Source organism: Oncorhynchus tshawytscha, linkage group LG31 (assembly GCF_018296145.1).
Source record: "Oncorhynchus tshawytscha isolate Ot180627B linkage group LG31, Otsh_v2.0, whole genome shotgun sequence".
NCBI classification, from domain to species: domain Eukaryota; kingdom Metazoa; phylum Chordata; class Actinopteri; order Salmoniformes; family Salmonidae; genus Oncorhynchus; species Oncorhynchus tshawytscha.
Genome location: NC_056459.1, coordinates 10,082,557 through 10,105,270, shown reverse-complemented (window position 1 = coordinate 10,105,270; position 22,714 = coordinate 10,082,557). Strand labels below are relative to the sequence as shown.

Genomic DNA, 22,714 nt, shown 5'->3' with positions numbered 1-22,714 from the left:
CAGTTTGAAGGTTATTGTGGAGACTGCAAAAGAGATATTGGGGGTAACAATGTTACTGTTGAAATGGTTGTTGACATGCTGAACAATCCTATGGGTGGAATGTTTCAGTATGATATAGATAAAGGTTAATGGGGTTGGTGAGGGGAAGAAGTTAGTTGGGATTTATTTGTATTTTATTTTCATGGAAGTACAGAATTGGACAGGTCATGATTGATCGTACATTCCAGCACAGTAGGTGGCAGCATGTACTTACACGATGATATCATAGAAGAAGAAGAAGAAGAAGAAGAAGAAGAAGAAGAAGAAAATTATTGTGTTACACCTGGAAACATAATGTTGTGCGCAGAAGGGCATGAGACAAAGGAATGTGTGGCATTGGGGAAAGTAGTGGTATGTGTTAATTGTAAGGATGCCCATTGGCCTGAGAATCAGAAATGTCCTGTGTGAGAGAGGCAGGTTGAGTTGGGTCAAGGGGAGGGATCCTGTGAGGAGTGGTGTGAATAGTAGATCTCTACCAGTACAGAGAGATAGGCCAACAAGTGATATATGTAAGATTGGATTTTTAGCATTTATAGCAATGGTTATCAACTGTACTGCAGGGATGGAACGTAAGTCGCAGAAAATTGAGATTGTGGTGGCAGCTGCAGAGAGGTATTTGAGTGTGCGAGACTTGACATCAGAAGAGTTACAGGTTGTTGATCTGAGATAGGACTAAATAGATTTAAAGTGTTTTTATTAATTCAAGTTATTTTTATGAGTGTAGTGTTAAATGGTAGGGTATTTGTTTAATTATTTATTTTTCAAGCAAAATATAAGGGCAGTCTAGTAGGTGGCGGTAATGCAATATTTTTGGGACGTCAACCACAGTTAAACCTTATCGATGACGAAGAAGAAGAAGGAAGGAAAGAGGACGTTTGTTGCAGGTTTCATCGTTTACCGCTGATGGAGCTAGCAGTGTTGTGGCGGGTAAGATAATGTTTTGTAAATTCATATTCACCAATTCATTTCAACATAGTATTCGCTATGTGTAAAATTAGTTTGTTGACGTGTTGTCCTGTTGAGAATAATTGCCAGGCTATTAGCGAGGGTAGTTTGTTAGCTACCTAGCTAGCTAGCTTAGCTTGCTTGCCTTCACACCACAACAACAAGCGTGATGATGATTGATGCCACTGACAGTGCCATGGCCAACACCACTCACTCAGTAACAGCTAACATCTTTCAACTAAAGCTAACGGTATGCAAACGTCTTCATACATACTACCTCTAACTAGCTATGTTTCATAGCGAGGTCTGATAGTTAACGTAAGTGCTTCACAAAAGGAGCTGAGCAGATAAGTATTGACATGTTAGCTTTGAGTGTTAGCTCATATTAGTAGGAGTAGTGCCCATATGTGTATAAAAACAGTGTGCATCTCATTCCTCTCCCTCGTCCAATCTGAGCTGACAACTGAACAGGTAAAATCTAATAATCGTATACTGACTAGCAAGGATATTCTATTCTGCCGTATGGCTTCCCCCACATATTGTCCGACCAGTGCCAATCAAAGGGTCCATATGACACAAGGATAGGAAGACACTTTAGACTAGTAATACATGCCCAACCATAAACCCTTATCATGCTTGTTCTCAATTAATCTCACAGGTGGTACTACATGATGAATCTGGTCCGCAAACGTAACTCCAGCTCTCTCAAAGGTGGCCCTGACAAATCTATTAGGACAGAGAAACCACAGTCTATAAGACCACCAGCATCCCACAATGCATCATCATCACCACTCACAACAGAGGCCAGTGGCATTGTTACCACTTCCAAGGAGGAGAGCGGCCTGGAGGTCCATGGGACATCATCGCCATGGAGACGGTCTCCCAGGTTCAAGAGTCAAAGCCTGCTTGGCCAGGTTCCCAGCGTGGACCTTCTTGTTGCTGAGGGTAAGTAGGGGGCAAAGGAGAGTAGATCTCGCATCACACTTAGCTTTCATGATACGTTTTGTGTGTCCTACCTAAGCAATTGATATATAGGTAAATTAGGGAGTCTCTTGTCTTTGCAGGATCTCCAGGTCAGGTAGCGAATGAAGAGGATGCTGTCCAGTGCAGCCCTGCACAGTGCCCCCCTCAGACAGAAGAGGATACAGACACTGACCTGGTCATCACTATGGGTGAGGAAAACCTATATCTATTAACTGGCCACCCTTAGCATCTGATCCTGAAACGGTACTCACATCTTGTATACAACATGAACAAGGTTAGGAACAGTGTACAAAATGACCCCTCAGCTAACTATTTTCCTTTGATTTTTTAAAAACCTTTATTTAACTAGGCAAGTCAGTAAAGAACAAATTCTTATTTACAATGACAGCCTAGGAACAGTGGGTTAACTGCCTTGTTCAGGGGCAGAACGGCAGCTCGGGGATTCGATCCACCAACCTTTCGGTTACTGGCCCAATGCTCTAACCACTAGGCTGCCTGCCGCCCCAGGTAGGGGGCGTGTGTAAAGCATACTGTTGGAGTTCAAGACTGATTGACTCTCTCTTTCTGTCAGATGAAAGGCATGGCGGGGGACACAAGGGCAGCAGGAAGAAGGGAGCGGTTAAGCGGAAGAAGAGAGCTGCGGACAGAGAGGTGGGAGAAAGACGGCAAGAAGTGGCCGATCCCGAGGTGGAGATTGACAGAGAGCTGGACCGTGAGCTGGAGAACAAGTCCAGACAACATAACCTGACCACCGCCAATGTCCGCAACATCATTCACGTGAGTGCAGAGGGGAGCCAATAGCTGCAACCTAGCCAATGTTTCTTACACAGTTAGTGTGGACTGTGGACGCGTCAATTTCCTACAATAGCAATTTGCCTACAACCTCGCATATAGTACACATAGACTGACAGACAAATACAGACAGGCTGATTGTAAGCCTGGTTTGAAACCTTTTTTACCTTTTGAACCACAGGAAGTGATCACCAATGAGCATGTGGTGGCCATGATGAAAGCTGCCATCAACGAGACGGAGGCTGTGCCTGTCTTTGTGAGTGTCAACCATTGCATATCCATGTCCTAATGAAGACTTTTCCAGTTGAGAATTGACACGTTCAAGTCTCTGTGTGCACTTTCATTCAACATCTTTCTCATCTACCTCTTAGGAGCCCAAGATGACACGTTCCAAATTCAAGGAGGTGGTAGAAAAAGGAGTGGTGAGTTCACTGCATTTTAGTGTTTGTTTGTTTTTTAACCTACATTTAGATTTATGTTTTGCAATTGAGTCTCTTGTAATTCAGTCTTTGTTATTTCAGGTCATTCCCACTTGGAACATCTCCCCCATCAAAAAGGTCAATAAAGAGAAGGTACCACCATTGTACTGCTATGAAAGTAGTATTAAACACTCATTACCTGACTGAAAAGTGTGGCTCCCAACTAGAAAGGGCTGAAGTGCTTGTCTGTTTCTTTTCTCTTTCTCCGTTTTCAGGCACCACAGTTTGTGGACATTCAATTAGCGGAGGAAGACTCCTCTGATGAAGAGTACTGCCCCGATGAAGAGGAGGAGGACGAGACAGTGGAAGATGTAAGAGATTCATAGGATTGGGCTCTGTGTTAGCTTGTGGACTGAACATGTTTTATTTTGTTGTTGCATACATTGGGAGGCGTTCATCGTGCGTACACAATTGTGTGGTTAAAAAAGCAAAACAAAGTAGCTTTATCAACTTTAGAATGGCAACAGTAAATGATTGTAAGTGGTCATAGATACATTATGATTGGATGTGCCAATACTTTAAATAAATAGAAAATCATTCGTGTTTCTCTGTATCTCTATATATTGAAATGACTGTATTGGACTTTGTGTGTGTGTGTGTAGACATTTCAGGAAAGTGACATGGAGAGCACGGCCTCGTCTCCAAGGGGAATCAGAGGAGGCTTCCACAGGAAAATACACACAGAGTGGGACGACGACAGGAGCTGCAGCCCCATGCAGGTGACACACTTCAATACAATTTAAAATATTTGTATTTTTGCCTCAAGCAATAACATATGTATAAGCATTTTGTTTTTCATGTAAAAATGAATAATATACAGAATATTGCCTTTTGTAAGTGGCATAATATGCTCTTGTTATTGTTATATTCTTGTGAGATACATTTCAATGTTGATATCTCATGAAACTCATTTCCTCCCAGGTCAATCATAGCAGGTCCAGACACCTAAAGGTGGAGGTTGTCCCCATGGGCCCTCCCCCTCCCCCCCAGCCCTCCTCCTCCTCTGGACCACAGGGATTCTATACCACCAGGGCCCCTCCAGAATTCAGCTTCCTGGAGAAGCTTCATGCTGTGGAGGAGGAGCTGGCCATCGGCACAGTCTGCCTGGAGCCCTACCAGGTACCAGGGCCATATCTCAGATTGTTCTGGCAATTCTCACATAGAAACTTAATTGGGAGGAATGATGTTTGACATGTTTAAAAAAATTGTTTTTTTACATTTGTATCACAAACTTTTTTGTTGTTGAAAATCATGATTAAAGTGGCTATTTTTAGGCCTATACTGTACATACTTTCTGTAAGACCTTATAATCCGTGAACCGTACATGATACAGACGACATCGGTGTCATTAAACTCATTGTGTGCTCTACAATATGAAGTGTCTATATTCTGAAATACACATTTTCACATACATTAAACATGTGAATATTAATATCTCTAAAGTACCCATTTTGATTCTGTCATTTTAAAACATATTCATTGGAACAATATACTGTACAAGTACATCAAATTTCCAGAGTGGGCTTGTGCTAGCATAATTTTGAAGTTATGATTTAATTTTATGAGCACCCCCAACACAGTGAATGGGAAAATGGATTCAAAGGGAACTCCCTCTACTGGTGATTTGCTGAATGTGCAGTGGGCTGTAATTGGTTAATGACCTGTCAATTTCTATGTATGAAATGTTTCAGCCCTTCGAAAGTACCAGAGAGCCCACTCTGGAAATATGAGATGTTAGAGGAGTATATTGTTACAAACAGTACGTCTAAAAATAAGCAAAATCAAAAAGGTACTTTTGAACATTTATTCAACACAAACTATTTTGAACATAAATATTTTTCAGAATATAGACATACTCCATATTTTAGAGCACACTATAAGGAGTATAATGACACCAAGATGTCTGTGTCATGTATGGTTCACGCATCATAGGGTCCATGCATAGGTCTAAAAAGTGCTTAAAATGGCCACTTTCTCATGATTTTCAAAAAGAAATTGATACCAAGGTAAAAAATAATGTCTAAATCAAATTTATATAGCCCTTCGTACATCAGCTGATATCTCAAAGTGCTGTACAGAAACCCAGCCTAAAACCCTAAACAGCAAGCAATGCAGGTGTAGAAGCACGGTGGCTAGGAAAAACTCCCTAGAAAGGCCAAAACCTAGAGAGGAACCAGGCTATGTGAGGTGGCCAGTCCTCTTCTGGCTGTGTAGATTATAATGGAACATGGCCAAGATGTTCAAATGTTCATAAATGACCAGCATGGTCAAATAATAATAATCACAGGCAGAACAGTTGAAACTGGAGCAGCAGCATGGCCAGGTGGACTGGGGACAGCAAGGAGTCATCATGTCAGGTAGTCTTGAGGCATGGTCCTAGGGCTCAGGTCCTCCGAAAGAGAGAATTAGAGAGAGCATACTTAAATTCACACAGGACACCGGATAGGACAAGAGAAGTACTCCAGATATAACAAACTGACCCTAGCCCCGCGACACATAAACTACTGCAGCATAAATACTGGAGGCTGAGACAGGAGGGGTCAGGAGACACTATGGCCCCATCCGAGGACACCCCCGGACAGGGCCAAACAGGAAGGATATAACCCCACCCACTTTGCCAAAGCACAGCCCCCACACCACTAGAGGGATATCTTCAACCACCAACCACCAACCTGAGACGAGGCCGAGTATAGCCCACAAAGATCTCCGCCACGGCACAACCCAAGGGGGATGAACATCTAACATCTTTCCTCCCAATGACGTTTCTATTTGAGAATTGACAGAACAATCTGAAATATTTTCGGCCTATCCTGGCGTGGAATCGCCCACCACCCATTCCAGATAATGGCTCCTGCTAGACGCAACCCATCAATGCAGTGCTCATAGATTTAGAATGGAATGCGGTAGAGATTTCTGCTTTCCGGGTCCTGTTCAGTAGGCTTGAAACAGGGAAAACATTTTGAAACGTGAAACCGGAGGTGCTACCTGAACTACCTGTCCAAAGACATGCTTGGAGATTTACCTGACTTTGCACTGCTAACCTCAAGCTTTCGCTCTCTGTTCCCCCTCTTCCTTCATCCCCGTTCTCTCTCTACCACTCTCACAGCCACCCCTGGCGGACGGTCTGATGGCGTGTCGTACCCGCTCCAAGAGGCCCCTCCGGGACGTCCCCATGGGCCAACTGGAGGCAGAGCTCTGTGCCCCTGACATCACGCCCGACATGTACGGGTGTGACTCCGCCCCCGAGGACCCCGAGTGGACCCACTGGCTGCAGGGCATCATGACCTCTGACATGTACAACGATGGTGAGGGGGTGGTGCGTGTGTGTGTGTGCGCGGCTCAAATCCACGCCTAGCAACTACCCTCGGCCGTTAGAGTAATAATCACCTATCCCTGGTCTTTAGTTTGTGTTAGATATACAGTGGGGCAAAAAAGTATTTAGTCAGCCACCAATTGTGCAAGTTCTCCCACTTAAAAAGATGAGAGGCCTGTAATTTTCATCATAGGTACACTTCAACTATGACAGACAAATGAGAAAAAAAAATCCAGAAAATCACATTGTAGGATTTTTAATGAATTGATTTACAAATTATGGTGGAAAATGAAGTATTTGGTAAATAACAAAAGTTTATCTCAATACTTTTTTATATACCCTTTGTTGGCAATGACAGAGGTCAAACGTTTTCTGTAAGTCTTCACAAGGTTTTCACACACTGTTGCTGGTGTTTTGGCCCATTCCTCCATGCAGATCTCCTCTAGAGCAGTGATGTTTTGGGGCTGTTGCTGGGTAACACGGACTTTCAACTCCCTCCAAAGATTTTCTATGTGGTTGAGATCTGGAGAATGGCTAGGCCACTCCAGGACCTTGAAATGCTTCTTACGAAGCCACTCCTTCGTTGCCCAGGCGGTGTGTTTGGGATCATTGTCATGCTGAAAGACCCAGCCACGTTTCATCTTCAATGCCCTTGCTGATTGATGGAAGGAGGTTTTCACTCAAAATCTCACGATACATGGCCCCATTCATTCTTTCCTTTACACGGATCAGTCGTCCTGGTCCGTTTGCAGAAAAACAGCCCCAAAGCATGATGTTTCCACCCCCATGCTTCACAGTAGGTATGGTGTTCTTTGGATGCAACTCAGCATTCTTTGTCCTCCGAACATGACGAGTTTTTACCAAAAAGTTATATTTTGGTTTCATCTGACCATATGACATTCTCCCAATCTTCTTCTGGATCATCCAAATGCTCTCTAGCAAACTTCAGATGGGCCTGGACATGTACTGGCTTAAGCAAGGGGGACACGTCTGGCACTGCAGGATTTGAGTCCCTGGCGGCCTAGTGTGTTACTGATGGTAGGCTCTGTTACTTTGGTCCCAGCTCTCTGCAGGTCATTCACTAGGTCCCCCCGTGTGGTTCTGGGATTTTTGCTCACTGTTCTTGTGATCATTTTGACCCCACGGGGAGAGATCTTGTGTGGAGCCCCAGATTGAGGGAGATTATCAGTGGTCTTGAATGTCTTCCATTTCCTAATAATTGCTCCCACAGTTGATTTCTTCAAACCAAGCTGCTTACCTATTGCAGATTCAGTCTTCCCAGCCTGGTGCAGGTCTACAATTTTGTTTCTGGTGTCCTTTGACAGCTCTTTGGTCTTGGCCATAGTGGAGTTTGGAGTGTGACTGTTTGAGGTTGTGGACAGCTGTCTTTTATACTGATAACAAGTTCAAACAGGTGCCATTAATACAGGTTACGAGTGGAGGACAGAGGAGCCTCTTAAAGAAGAAGTTACAGGTCTGTGAGAGCCAGAAATCTTGCTTGTTTGTAGGTGACCAAATACTTATTTTCCACCATCATTTGCAAATAAATTCATAAATAATCCTACAATGTGATTTTCTGGATTTTTTTTCTTCTCATTTTGTCTGTCATAGTTGAAGTGTACCTATGATGAAAATTACAGGCCTCATCTTTTTAAGTGGGAGAACTTGCACAATTGGTGGCTGACTAAATACTTTTTTTGCGCCACTGTAGGGCTGAGGGAAAAGTGACGCCAACCAGACCCCTGAGGGCTGGAGTTGTCCATCCTTGATCTAGACTGAGTGTACAAAACGTTAAGGGCACCTTCCTAATATTGAGTTGCTTCTTCTCACTTACTCTCACTCTTGCACTCTGATCCTCTTTCTCGATGTTCTCTCCTTCTTTTTTACTTGTTTTTTTTAGAGGAAGGCGATGATGATGATGACGATCCTGAGTATAACTTCCTGGCGGAGATCGACGAACCCGACGTGGAGGATTACCGTAATGACCGAGCCGTCCGCATCACCAGTGAGTTACCATGGTGATGAGATGGAGTCAATTTATCTAGGCTGTGACTGTCAGGTATTGACCCTCATCTCCCTTTTTTTTCCCACAGAAAAGGAAGTGAACCAGTTGATGGAGGAGTTGTTTGAGACAGTAAGAGAGGATCTGTGTTTGTCTGTTTCTTTTGTCTCCCCTCTCTCTTTCCCTCCAAACACCCCTTCTATGTGTCCTTTCTTTACCCCTCTGTGTTTGGTATGTTGTGTGGTTGTCTATGTATCGTTTATCTCTGTGTGTGTGTGTGCTCCAGTTCCAGGATGAGCTGACTGCTCAGGAGCAAGATGGGGAGGGACACGAGGAAGAGGAGGAGAGGGAGGAAGAGGCACCTGCCCTGGGGACACCCACATTCAACACCCCGCCAGATATCCCGTAGGTGTATCCACTTCCTATACACACTGTTCTGATGTTGTTTGTTACACTGGCATCTTCCCAAGTAAATAATTCCATTTATCAAATACTGTTTTAATTGTAACATGCTTTGTAAACGACAGGTGTGTAGACTAACAGTGAAATGCTTACTTACGGGTCCTTTTTCAACAATGCAGAGATAAAGGTACAAAAATAGAAATGGTGACACGAGGAATAAATAGTGAATAACATTCTATCAGTTCAGTTGCGAAACTGAATTCTGTATATTGATTTCAACCTCTAATCACAACCTTTATACCGTCTACACACCCACACAGTGACAACTTTCAACCTCCTCTGATTTGACCTATGTATAGCTGACCCAGTTTGACCTTTGATCCCTAGGTTGGAGGACCCCATGGCGGAGGTGACGGCAGGGCGCTACCGTACGGTGAAGGAGCAGCTGGACGCCATCCGGCGTCGCCGGGCCCTGCTGGAGAGCCAGGGCCTGTTGGTCCCCAGGGCCCTCATCACCAAGCCCCGGGAGCCCCCGCCTCCATTCACCCCCACCCTCTCCCACCACCAGAGACTCCAGCTGCAGCAGCAAGTCCAGCAGGTCTGGGGTCCTTGGCTTTGTGTTAGGGTTAATTCCACAAATTAAATTCCCTCTCCCTGTAAATTCATTCAATTCAAATTCCAGATCAGTCTTTGATTTCAGAGAATTCAATTCCAATGCTGGGTAAATTCTAAGAATTCTATTCCCAATTCAATATTATCCCCAACAATTCCACAAATCAAATTAAATTCCCTCAGGCTTTCAGGCTGATCATGTGACTGTTCAGACAGCCTAGCTGGAAATATAGGAATGCACGTTTAACTAATTAAAAACAAATACTGCAGTACATTTCATATACTAAGTGCATTAATTCCATTATCTGGGAAATGTACAATTATTCAATTCCAAAGGTTAAACTATTTTACAAATTCAATTCTAACCCAAAATTGAATTCAATGCAAATTCTCCACTCCATGAGTGAATTCAAGAATTCAATTGGAATTTCAAATGAAATTGGAATTAATCCGGACCCTGCTTTATGCTCAATATTTTGTAATTGAGCTTTTATCTTGCTGAGCCAAACCTAGTCAAAACAAACATCTAAATCAAAACCTAGGTAGTGAGATCCTGGTCAAGGATCCACAATGAAGACAACCTTTGTCTTTCGCTCGGTAATTACTGTATTTTTCTCCGTCTGCAGCACGTCCAGCTCCTGACCCAGGTCCATATGTTAACCAGCCCGGTGGCTGCACTGCAGAGCGAAGCAGCCACCACCAAGCAGTTCCTGGTGAGAGAGAAACATACTGACAAACCCACTTTCACTAGTGCCTTTAGCTGCACCAACTTCTAAATATACTTTAGTTCTCTCTCTCTCTGATACTCCCACCATATCTCTGTCTCTCTCGCTAACTCTCCATCACTCTCTACATCAAACTCTCATCACTCACAGATGGAGTTACAGATGTTTGCCCAGCGTGGGGAGTTGACCCAGCGTGGGGAGTTGACCCAGGGCCCAGTGGAGACATGCTTTACCAGTGTGTTCAGAGCCTGTAACCTACAGGGGGCACTGTCACTACTGGAGGAGCTCAGACTGTCCCCAATCCCTTACCAGGAAGCCCCTAACGAGCCACGAACATGCAGGAGAGGTAAGCATGAGAGCCATGATGATAGTCAAATCGATGAGGTAAAGATGATTTCTAATTTACTAAATTGAATTACAATGTACCCTTCTCAGTTGAAAATGTTTGAACTCATTCAGGATGTAGGCCTAATTCATGTTTAATTCATCTCTCTCACTCTAACTGGTTTGTTGTGTGTTACCACTTTGCCAGTCCGGAAGCACCCGTCGATGCCACCCCAGCTGGCATGGCTGTTTGCCACACGGCCGGTGTTCCTGTACCCTGAGCTACTGCCCCATGTCAGCCTGGACCCAGCCCTGCACTCCGCCCGCTCAGTCAGCATGTTCACTGCAGGAGAGGACTGGTAAGAAGGACCTTTTTAGAATTCCAATATAATGCCCAAATGTTATAACCTCCTTTTAATGCCCATATTGTATCTGATTCCTCATAGAATACCCATATTATACTGGACAAAAATATGAACACAACATGCAAAAAATTCAAATATTTTACTGAGTTACACTTAATATAAGTAAATCAGTCAATTGAAATAAATGCATTAGGCCCTAATCTATGGATTTCACATGACTTGGAATACAGATATGCATCTGTTGGTCAAAGATGCCATTAGAAAAAGGTAGCGGTGTGGATCAGAAAACCAGTCAGTATCTGGTGTTGCCTCATGCAGCGTGACACATCTCTTTCACATATAAGTTGATCAGGTTGTTGATTGTGGCCTGTGGAATGTTGTACCACTCCTCTTCAATGGCTATGCGAAGTTGCTGGATATTGGTCAGGAACTGGAACATGTTGTCGATCCAGAGCATCACAAACATGATCAATGTGTGACATTTCTGGTGAGTATGCAGTCCATGGAAGAACTGGGACATTTTCAGCTTCCAGGAATAGTTTACAGATCCTTGCGACATGTGGCTGTGCATTATCATCCTGAAACATGAGGTCATGGCAGTGGATGAATGGCACGACAATGGGCATTCAAATTTACATTAAAAAAATGCAGTTTTTGTTAGTAGCTTATGCCTGCCCAAACCATAACCCCATCGCCACCATAGGGCACTCTGTTCATAAGGTTAACATCAGCAAACCGCTGGCCCACACAACGCGATATACACGTGGTCTGCGGTTGTGAGGCCGTTTGAACATACTTCCAAATTCTCTAAAATGACATTGGAGGCAGCATATGGTAGAGAAATGAACATTACATTCTCTGGCAACAGCTCTGGTAGACATTTCTGCAGTCAGCAAGCCAATTGCACACTCCCTCAACTTCTTACATCTTTGACATTGTGTTGTGACAAAAATGCACATTTTAGTGGCCTTTTTATTGTCCCCAGCACAAGGTGCACCTGTGTAATGAACATGCTGTTTAATCAGCTTCTTGATATGCCACACCTGTCAGCTGGATAAATTATCTTGGCAAAGGAGAAATGCTCAATAAAAGGGATGTAAACAAATTTGTGCACACCATTTTTGAGAAATTAGCTTTTTCTGGGATATTTTATTTCAGCTCATGAAACATGGGACCAACACTTAATTGTTGCGGTTATATTTTTATTCAGTGTACTGTGTATGCTCTTTTAAATGCACACCTTGTCCTAAACACATTTTGTTTCCGTAGTACGTTAACTTGAAATCTAAAATAAATTTGATTTCTGCATGCTTTTTATGTGTTAATAACTCGCTGACAAATGAACTAAGTCCGTAGGCTGAGTCCTTTACTCTCTGCCATCTTGTTTTCCCAGCCTGATCGTCCTGGGCCTGAGAAACCTGGGGGAGACCCTCCAGCCCAAGGAACTGCTGTGTCACTACCTGCTCCGCGCCAAGAGGGTCTCTCAGCTCCGTGACCACATTATGGAGAAGTGTAAACACACCCATCCCAACAACGTCATCAAGGTAGGACCCAGATATACAAATTATATACACTATTACGAAAGTAAATGTATTAGGGCGACTGTTTATAGTTTGGGTTAGTTGTAAATTACTAGTTTCTAGTTAGTTGCTTCCTTAACTGGGACCTGTTCTTTTATCCAGGAGAGGGAGTGATCCACATATTTGTCCACATATCCACTAACATGAACTAATACTCAACTAACATTAGCGTTGACCATAAACAATATGAACGAATGGACCTCAAAAAGCGCCTCTCCCCACGTCTTTTTTTAAACAATTATTATAATAATTTTTTACTAAAAGGCCTACCAGCTCCAGAAAGTGGTCCTTCCCATGCCGGTGGCCTGTGACCGAGTGAAGCCGGGTGACCTGCGCCCTTCAGTGGAGAGAGAGGAGAGAGCCATGCCCGGATGGCTGAGGGTACCAACTACATATAGAATACTACTGCCTGATCCCAATCCCAAATCAACACCTATGATAGTTAGTACCTACAGTGGCAAGAAAAAGTATGTGAACCCTTTGGAATTACCTGGATTTCTGCATAAATTGGTCATAAAATGTGTTATCATCACCTAAGTCACAACAATAGACAAACACAGTCTGCTTAAACTAATAACACACAAACTATACGTGTTCATGTCTTTATTGAACACACTGTGTAAACATTCACAGTGCAGGGTGGGAAAAGTATGTGAACCCTTGGATTTAATAACTGATTGACCCTGCTTTGGCAGCAATAACCTCAACCAAATATTTTCTGTAGTTACGGATCAGACCTGCACAACGGGCAGGAGGAATTTTGTACTATTCCTCTTTACAAACCTGTTTCAGTTCAGCAATATTCTTGGGATGTCTGGTGTGAACTGCTCTCTTGAGGTCATGCCACAGCATCTCAATCGGGTTGAGGTCAGGACTCTGACTGGGCCACTCCAGAAGGCGTACTTTCTTCTGTTGAAGCCATTCCGTTGTTGATTTACTTCTGTGTTTTGGGTCCTTGTCCTGTTACATCACCCAACTTCTGTTGAGTTTCAATTCGCAGACAGCCTAACATTCCATTGCAAAATGTCTTGATAAACTTTGGAAATAATTTTCCCGTCAATGATTACCAAGCTGTCCAGACCCTGAGGTAGCAAATTAGCCCCAAACCATGATGCTCCCTCCACCATACTTTACAGTTTGGATGAGGTTTTGATGTGCCTTTTTTTTCTCCACACATAGTATTGTGTGTTCCTTCTAAACAACTCAACTGTAGTTTCATCTGTCCAAAAAATATTTAGCCAGTAACGCTGTGGAACATTCAGGTGTCCTTTTGCGAACTTCAGACGTGCAGCAGTGTTTTTTTGGGGGGGGGACAGCAGTGGCTTCTTCCGTGGTGTCCTCCCATGAACACCATTCTTGTTCAGTGTTTTACGTATCGTAGACTCGTCAACAGAGATGTTTGCATGTTTTAGAGATTTCTGTAAGTCATTAGCTGACACTAGGCTTCTTCCGTGGTGTCCTCCCATGAACACCATTCTTGTTCAGTGTTTTACGTATCGTAGACTCGTCAACAGAGATGTTTGCATGTTTTAGAGATTTCTGTAAGTCATTAGCTGACACTAGGATTCTTCTTAACCTCATTGAGCATTCTGCACTGTGCTCTTGCAGTCATCTTTGCAGGACGGCCACTCCTAGGGAGAGTAGCAACAGTGCTGATGGACTGATGAACATCAAGCCTTTTAGAGATACTTTTGTAACCCTTTCCAGCTTTATCAAAGTCAACAATTCTTAATCTTAGGTCTTCTGATATCTCCTTTGTTCAAGGCATGGTTCACATCAGGCAATGCTTTTTGTGAATAGCAAACTCAAATTTTGTGAGGTGTTTTTTTATTTTTTATTTTTTTTAATGGGGCAGGGCAGTTCTAATCAACATCTCGTCTCTTTGATTGGACTTCAGGTTAGCGGACTCCCGACTCCAATTAGCTTTTGAAGAAGTAATTAGCCAAGGGTTTCACATACTTTTCCCGACCTACACATAATGTTTAAATTATGTATTCAATATAGGCAAGAAAAATACAATAATTTGTGTGTTTTAGTTTAACCTCTTAAGCAGACTCTGTCTATTGTTGTGACTTAACATTTGATCTGATCTTCATCTATGACCAATTTATGCAGAAATCCAGGTCATTCCAAAGGGTTCACTTTTTCTTGCCACTGTATATTGTTGGCCACCTAGCCTTCCATTTGTCCTAGGAGAGATTCCACCATATTGCCTAGGCTTATTATTGTCAGATATTCTAACAATAAAGGTTGTTTTGGACTGGAAGTTTTTTTTATTTCAGTGAAGATGAAAGTACATTTATTTTGGATAAAGGATAACATTTCAGGAACCAGCTAAATAGTTCATATTGATTTAAATAAATGTTCTGTTCCTACAGAGAAGTTTGCCTTATATCTACGAGGCAATCAGGGAACTCAACAGCTCACCGGATACAGAAGCCATGTCGGCCTGTCAATCAAAGAAAGCCCCACTCGTCACTCTTCTCTTCAGTTCCTCCAGAACTTTGGACTACAGCTTCCCTCCCGGGACTCGCTACCCGTCCCAACTCCCCGACAGCCTTTCATTCCAGCGCTGCGGCTTCAGGCGCTGGCACCGTCCACCACCCTGTGACCTCTCACTGTCCCTGGCTGTATCGCACAACGCCACCCAGAGTCTGGGAAGTGGAACTACATGCTCTGAAAATAATTCCCAGACAGGTGCTGTGATTCAGCAGTGCATGGCCCACCACAAACTGCAGCCCATCCAGCCTGCAACATCCAAACCTCCTTCTCTTCAGCATCCCACCAAGCCTCATCTGAAACGTCCCCTCAAGCCTCAACCCAAACCTTCCCAGAAGCCCCTGCACGTCATCCTCAATTTGCCTGCCCCAGTGCCCGCAGCTGTCCTTTGTCCTGCCCCATCCACCAGGGTGTTGGCCCCTCGGTTGTCACATTTCACTCCATTGGCCAAAGACCTGGTTGCTCGGAAGTTCAGCACATTCGCCAACCTCCGCAGGCTGCCCAGGCTGCTGCCAGCCCCTCCACCCAACAACAAGATCCCTCCCCAAACAAACCTGAATACCGTGGCCCCCAACAGTTGCGCAAACCTCCTTTTGTTGCCCCACATGAGTAGTAGAACAGCATCCACTGTTACCGAAACCCAAACCTCGGTCTCTACTACGACTCCTATCGAACAATTCAAGAGAAAATCCTCCAGGATGAGCCTGCGGCGGGTGACAAAGAAACCTAAAAGCAGCCTGAAGAGTGAGGGGAAGCCCCAGCCTTCAGCCTCCACGGAACCACCTGCCCTGGACCAGGCTCTGACCCCATACGACTACGTCACAGTTGTAACGGAGGAAGAGGGGGTGGATGAGAGGGATGAGGATGGAGGTGATTATGATATGCCCCTCCTGGCCCTGTCGGAGTCCTCTGCCAGCCCCTTGGGGAGCGTTGACTCCGTTGACCCCGCTGAGGAGTCCGAGGGGCAGGCGATAACGCTGAACCTATCGCCCGGGCCGTCGGACATGGGGGACGGAGAGTGGGAGGGTGAAGAGGGAAGGGGAGACAGAGATCAGGAGGTAGAGGAAGTGATGTCACCGGCTTCTGAGGAGTCCACGTTGTCCGTGCCAGAGCTGCAGGTGAGTGAGGTCATGCGAGACGTTGATATTACATGAACATATGAATAAATTTTATTTGCCAAGTTATTTACATGTCACACGTCTCATCGGTTGGGTTTGTGTGTTATCTTTCCTTGTAGGAGACGATGGAGAAACTGTCATGGCTGGCGTCAGGGGGGAGGTCAGAGGACTTGGAAGAGGGTGAACAATCAGGCACATCCTCAGGTTAGCTTCCCACCAATCTTTAAACGCCACAACATGGATGGACACTTCTTTTTTTCCCCCTTGTTTTTTTTTTCAGCAGCAGTGGCAGAGTTAGCGAGGGTGGGTCTTCCTATGCGGGGTGGCTGATTTTGGGTCTTCCAGGGGCATACATCTATATATCTGCATTGTAAATAAAACTTTTACATTTCTAGCAGTGGCGGCCACGATTTGCCGGCGGCGGTGCTCCGCTGCTAAATGCGTAAGGGGGAAACCCTGCACATAGGTTCATGAAATATGTCAATGCTATTAAATCCTTTCAGATTTCTACAATGTCCTAGGGGTCTATTTGGAATTAGGGAGTCCTCCTCTTCTCCCATCTAACCACACCTGCTGGATTTGATTTGTCCTTCCCAGAATGCCGTAGTAGTAGTTCCAACCCTCCTAGCTCGAGGCACGAGCAGCATCACACTGGAGTAGTCGGCAGCAAGGGGTTATCCAAAAGCCTACCGATCATCTACGACCATGACAACCTACTTGACAGCGACCCCCTGAGGGAGAAGAAGGAAATAGGCTTCGCTCAGCATTATCTCAACAGGGTAAATAATGATGATGATGATTCATTTTATTTATAAAGCGCATTTCTCGCACCCAAGGTGCTTAAAAGGCTGCAAAGGCTTTGGGCTACATTTTCTGTCTGATGAACAGCCCTCTAATTGGGTGAAGTTGGCCCAAAAAATGAGTTGAATTGTACTGGGTGGCATTCATTGCGAAACTACATCGGATGAAGGCAGCTTCCGATTGAATGCAGTGCATCACCATGCAATACATTGTGGCGCTATTCACAGTTATAGCCACCCTCTCGTCAACATAATTTATATTTCTGCCTAAATAGACATACCCAAACTTCATTATTTTCATGGGTTGGTCATAAACAATAACTGTTGTGTGGTTTTAGAAAGGTCTGGAACATCTTTCTGGTACATGTTGTTTTATAAATTGCTGAGCTGTAGTCACTTTGAGGACCCATACTCAAATATTATGAAAAAATCATGATTTACCCCCCTATTCAACAAAAGTGAGGCAATAGGGCTTGAATGACTAACATGCTTTCTAAATATAATAGCAAATTAGAAACAACTTGCTATAAGATTTTGCTTTTTTTACAACAGTCAAATAAACATGACCATACTTAGTGACAGGACAATATTGCCACAATTTCATATAACTGACGACGGATACATTTCTCCCAAACGTTCACTGAGTGGCGCAGAGACGTCGTTCAAATGTGTGCAGATTCATTACAGCTTTGACTTTTAAACAGTAATTTCGTCCTCCTGTGACCAAGAGAATGTGGTCTTGTTTCAATTCTTTGAAATGAGTTAGTACATGTATGCGAGCTCTAAATCCGGCTGAGAATATCAGTTACTTAGAGGAAGAGCAAATGAGTTCTTTGTCTGGATAGGCCCGAAGATGTGACGTGTCACTCCCTATGCAAATGTGGGGTCTGAAACCTGACACTTCAAGTCCGCTCCGCTGAGAGAGTGGGGGGGCGCTATAAGGAACGGGATCCTACGACATTCACAGAGTGCTTTGTATACCAAAATGTCAGTTGGAACGGGTCCAGAACCGCCCCACATCCTCTATATAGGGAATTTAACCACCTAAGAGGATTTAAGAAATCCTTAGTCCTACTGCAAATATAACTTTCTGTATATCCTACTATATAACTCTCTTCTGCTCTATGACCAGGTTTGCCATGCCCTGCAGGAGGTGCCGGGGCGCGTGGAGGAGTTTCTGGAGGTACTCTATGAGTTTGAGCAGGACGGAGATGGGCACACCTCCGTGGAACTCTTCATGAGGCTTAAACCTGTTCTGAATGAGTGGCCGGAGCTTCTCCGAGACTTTGCTGCCTTCCTCCATCCCGAACAAGCCCAGGAGTGTGGACTGGTATGTGCTGGCTTGGCCTCCTATACACTTTGATAATATACACTTTGAAACTCGTCCATTACCTGTGTTTGGCTGTGATTACATCAAAACTAACTCTTATTTGTGTGTGACAGACCGAGGTCAGGGTGTTAATATTCCTTCTCCTCCCCCTGCCGTAGCTGTCAGAGCAGCAGGCGTTTGAGCGTAGCCGGCACTTCCTGCGACAACTGGAGCTGAGCTTTGGGGAAAACTCCTCCCACTACCGCAAGATAGTGAGCGTCCTTCAAGGAGGCCCTACTCTCAGTCCTGCTGGCATCAAGGAGGTGTGCTAGGAAGTGCTACATTGATTTCACACTCACATGAGCAGACTGTTCTAACAGTTGTGGAAAACAGCAGTATAACATCATTATTATCAAATCTAGCCAAGCAGAAAGGAGGGAAGTATCGTAGTTATTTTTCAGATTCGAGAGATGGTAGATTAGAACATTAAATGTCTCTCTTTATCTTTCAGGTGAAGGCCCAGATAGCCAACCTTCTCCGAGGTCACACCCACCTGCAGGGTGAATTCTGGGTGTTTTTCAACGAGCTCCACTTACGGCCCTCGCTGCAGTGTCAGACTGAGAAAAGAGGCCGTGGTGATGTGACCAACACAATCTCCACTTCCCAGAAGTCATCAGCAGCAAATAAACCTAAGAGATGCCAAGGCACTAAAACCACGAAAGCCACACAAGTGAAGGAGAAAGAGGGGGATCACTACACCCACCCTGAGTCCTCAGTCTGTGCCAAAAACATCTCACTTACACCCAGTGGAGAGAAAGTCATCCTCTGGACCAGGTTAGAGCCACTGTCCTTCTGTTGTATGCTCATTTAAAGGGGCAATCTGCAGTTGCTACATCAACTTTTTTGACTTGTAAATGAATATGTACCCATTTGATTCTTGAAGACTATAACTTAGAAATGCCACGAGCTGAGTTCAACGGTCATCCATCCTCAGAACCCAAAATAGAAACTTGTTTACGCCAATGTTTGTAAACAAAGTAAATGTAAACAAACACGGTATAGCCTCAAAACATCATTACAACTACTATGTTCTCATTGGTTTTTAGTTCTTGCATCCATAGCTTTGTCAATGAATTTGAGTGGTTACATTTCTCCAGGCCCATCCTGTAGCTTTTTCCCAAAACAGTGGCATGGAAAACGCTTTGTTATTGTTTTGACTTCTGCTTACCACTTTAAGGAGTGGGATGCAAAGTGTATTGTATCATTCTGGTATATTGCCAAATAGATATTTCACAATTTAAATTTGTTGTGTTCAATCTTGCTTTGTTTTCGTTGTTTGTAACAGGGAGGCGGACCGTGCCATCTTGACCGCCTGTCAGCAGAAGGGAGCAAATAAAATAACTTTTGAAGCCGTCTCCGCCCAACTTGGCAACAAGACAGCCAATGAGGTGAGAGAGAGAAGCGTAGCGTCTTTTTATAGAGCGGCTGCAACAGAGTAATAGTCTGATCTGTCATGGGTCCTTTTCCACTTAGTTATGGCACCACCTCCGTCTACGAAACATTACCTCGTCATGTTGGAGGAGCTAACTCTTTAAAAAAAAATTTTTTTTCATTATTCCTTTACCGTAACTCTCCTAAATGTGTTCCCTCTAGGTTTGTGCCCGTTTCCAGGATCTCATGCGCCTTTTCCGCTCCTCCACCGAGCGGGTGTACTCTGACGAGGAGGTCAGTGACACAGAGCCAACCAGCAGCAGAGAGCCAGACCCGGACTGAGCAGGACCCAACACCAGTGGAACAATACCGTAATAACACTTAGTCAGCAGGATTGACAAGACTGCAGTCTAAGCCACAGAAAAGGAATAGCGCTTGACCAATCTCTAAAAACTTGGTTGGCACTTGACTGTGCTTCCTCTCTGACTCAACACTACTGAAGGTGCAGAAATATGGGTAAGTCTCCCGTTGATGGCGCAGATGCAGGGGCCATTAAGACACGGCCAGGACTCGTTTCTGTGCTAGTATGCATAGACAAAGTGCAAGGGTTCCAAATGTGTTAATATGTTCAGGACATGAGGTTCCTTGTGTTATGAGGTGCTAAAATGTGAAATCCAACCCCTCTTGAATGTATGAAGGAGAAAAGCGCATAAGATGTGCAAGAGGTCTTAGAGCTGTATCCGGCTACAAGTAATATTGGAAGAGCTCCTGAGGGCCTTCCAAATCACAATTAAGAGAAACACATTGCACAGTAAGAATCAGTGTAGACTATAGCACAATCATGTTGAATTCAATTCTGCTGAAATGTAAAAAAAAAGGGATGAAAATGGACAATTGATTGCCAACTGTAGTGTTTTCATTATGACACGGATTGACTGATACTGGACAGTCAGGTGCTTTGCTGGTTGCTAGTATGACTGTTTGAATAAAGTATACATAATTGTTTTACATAATGGACAACCAGACTGTTTTTTTGCATTCAGGGATCTTTTATTTGCAGTACTATGACACCAACCATTAAGTAGGCCTTATTGTGAATGGTTCAAGAGCAGTGTTTTGACTATTTAAAAAAAAAATTGAAAGTTGTAGTTTCCAGAACAGACTGAAAAATAACATTCATATACTATACAGTAGTTTTATTATCTGAATTGTTGGGTTCTGAGAATGAAATGTACTTATTCATGTCACTGAGGGAGAGAGGGTAATGTATAACGTTTACATTGTCAGGATCTGTTATTGTTAGCCATCAGGGATCCTATGAGAGGAGAAGAGACACACAGTCTGGTACCAATCACCATGAGAGCCTTGAATTGGGGAGTGAGCACTTTGGGGTAGAGGTCAGATGAAGTGAGGAAGAACCGTTATCACTAAGGTTCTGTCTAGCAACAGCGATGTGTAGGAAGAGACTCGACCTATGAGAAAGGGTTAATATCAGTGCTTGTGTGAAATGTCGTTGTCTAATGCAGCTGTATTGATTGGGAATAATTAACTTGGTTTAAGCTTTCATAGTGTGAGTTTACTCTGAGAATTAGAACCTAACAATATCCAAAAGATTGTGAGGTCAGCAGTAACTTAAACTACTATATACACAATTGGTACAATGCAATGCAGCAGATGGACTACAGTAGACACACATTTTACTATCACATCTCATATGTAATATACTACTCTGTATGCACTGAATATATGCTGATTGACTCTCTAGTCAAACTGGCAAAGTGTCAGCTTTGAGCCCATGTAAACTCCAAACGCGGGATGGAGGGGCTCGGTAAACGTGGTGTGGAATGTATGCAGGTGGGTCACTGGCGACAATGTAGAAGGCTAGAGTGCCAGCCGGCCAGTCCAGACACACCCCAAATCTTTTTGAGGGAGAAAGTGGAGTGGCTATTTTAATGATCCTCCCATTGTGACAGAAGTGATTTCCTTCACGATGACAGACCAAGCTAAAGGACTTGTTATTCATCCCGATCATGCTTTCCGAGCCCTCGCCTTTCCTGTTGATTCTTTTTACATGTGGCTCCGATGTCAACGTTCATCCTGCTCCACTCTATTTCCCAGTAACAGCGTGAAGTCAGAAACTCTTTGCCCAGAACTTGGCGACAGTGCTGAAGTATTTCTGGGTGATCAAGAGGTTCTGCTGGTTCTCTACGTTTCGTGTCACCTCTCGGTTCCCCTTTGAGCGTGACAGGTGTGGGTGCACTGTTTGGGTCCAGACTGAGCAGACAGGCATCTACAGACAAGTTTAAGAAAAATGGCTAGTGTCAGGCTTTGTGTTTGGGTAAACGGAACACAACTGAGCCAGTTTAATTACTTTATACAAGTGTACAAATTCTCTCACTCTCATTCTCTTAATGTGTAAAATGTTTTGTTTGACTACTTGTAGCCCACATTTTATTGTAATTCCTATCTAGCACAGAATGACATTTTCTCAGCCCTGCTTTGGCCCTGCATTCCCCACCATGATCCACTCTGTGGAGAAAATCGAAGGCCCGGTCAGTGATTTATATTCAGTCAATATAGTTGGTTACAGAAGCTCAGAAACCCCGAGATGGTAAAAATATTTTCTTCAGTATCAAGGTTTTGCTCGTTCTTTTGAGTTTACCCGAGTTTCTTCAGCATACTGTGTGGATCTTCTAGTACAGCAGAGAGCTGCTTCACTCCAGAGTCGCCTGGGTGATTGTAACTCAGGTCCAGCTCTTTCAGGTGTGAAGGGTTGGATCTCAGAGCCGAAACCAGATAAATACAGCCTTCCTCTGTGGTTCTACAGCCAGACAACCTGCAATCAATGAATTTTCTTTTGTAAATCCAGGGAGTTTTTAAATGTACAATTTGCGGGTTAGGGGACTTCTGGGTGAGGGGAGAGTTTGGCCGGCCGGGATGTCCGTGTCCCATCGCGCTCTAGCGACTCCGTGTGGCGTGCTGGGTGCATGCACGC

At 44.1% G+C, this 22,714-nt stretch overlaps 1 protein-coding gene across 2 annotated transcripts; it reads left to right on the top strand.

Annotated features, from left to right (window-relative positions):
* The first annotated feature begins 330 nt into the window (after nt 1–330).
* LOC112229737 (GON-4-like protein) lies at nt 331–20,727 on the top strand. Of its 2 annotated transcripts, XM_024395737.2 has the most exons (29): nt 331–390; nt 868–966; nt 1,643–1,929; nt 2,049–2,156; nt 2,540–2,745; nt 2,942–3,016; nt 3,132–3,182; nt 3,282–3,332; nt 3,455–3,550; nt 3,842–3,958; nt 4,161–4,358; nt 6,346–6,544; nt 8,453–8,557; nt 8,646–8,686; nt 8,841–8,959; nt 9,344–9,554; nt 10,195–10,281; nt 10,444–10,639; nt 10,826–10,976; nt 12,376–12,526; nt 12,827–12,943; nt 14,941–16,179; nt 16,299–16,383; nt 16,777–16,958; nt 18,112–18,309; nt 18,468–18,611; nt 18,800–19,122; nt 19,634–19,736; nt 19,942–20,727. In XM_024395737.2, the coding sequence occupies exons 3-29, from the start codon at nt 1,653–1,655 to the stop codon at nt 20,059–20,061; spliced, it is 4,950 nt and encodes a 1,649-aa protein (XP_024251505.1). In that variant the 5' UTR covers nt 331–390; nt 868–966; nt 1,643–1,652; the 3' UTR covers nt 20,062–20,727. The 2 variants fall into 2 exon arrangements, with proteins under 2 accessions (XP_024251505.1, XP_024251506.1); XM_024395738.2 differs by lacking the exon at nt 331–390 and having other exon boundaries at nt 468–966; nt 3,282–3,317.
* Nucleotides 20,728–22,714: the final 1,987 nt, after the last annotated feature.

What these genes read in the sequence shown, in the direction of transcription:
- LOC112229737 (XM_024395737.2), top strand. Translation starts at nt 1,653, where the DNA reads ATGATGAATCTGGTCCGCAAACGTAACTCCAGCTCTCTCAAAGGTGGC. An exon ending in CGGAGGCTGTGCCTGTCTTT is followed by an intron (nt 3,017 to 3,131) that starts GTGAGTGTCAAC and finishes TCTACCTCTTAG; the next exon opens with GAGCCCAAGATGACACGTTC. An exon ending in ATCCCAACAACGTCATCAAG is followed by an intron (nt 12,527 to 12,826) that starts GTAGGACCCAGA and finishes TTTTACTAAAAG; the next exon opens with GCCTACCAGCTCCAGAAAGT.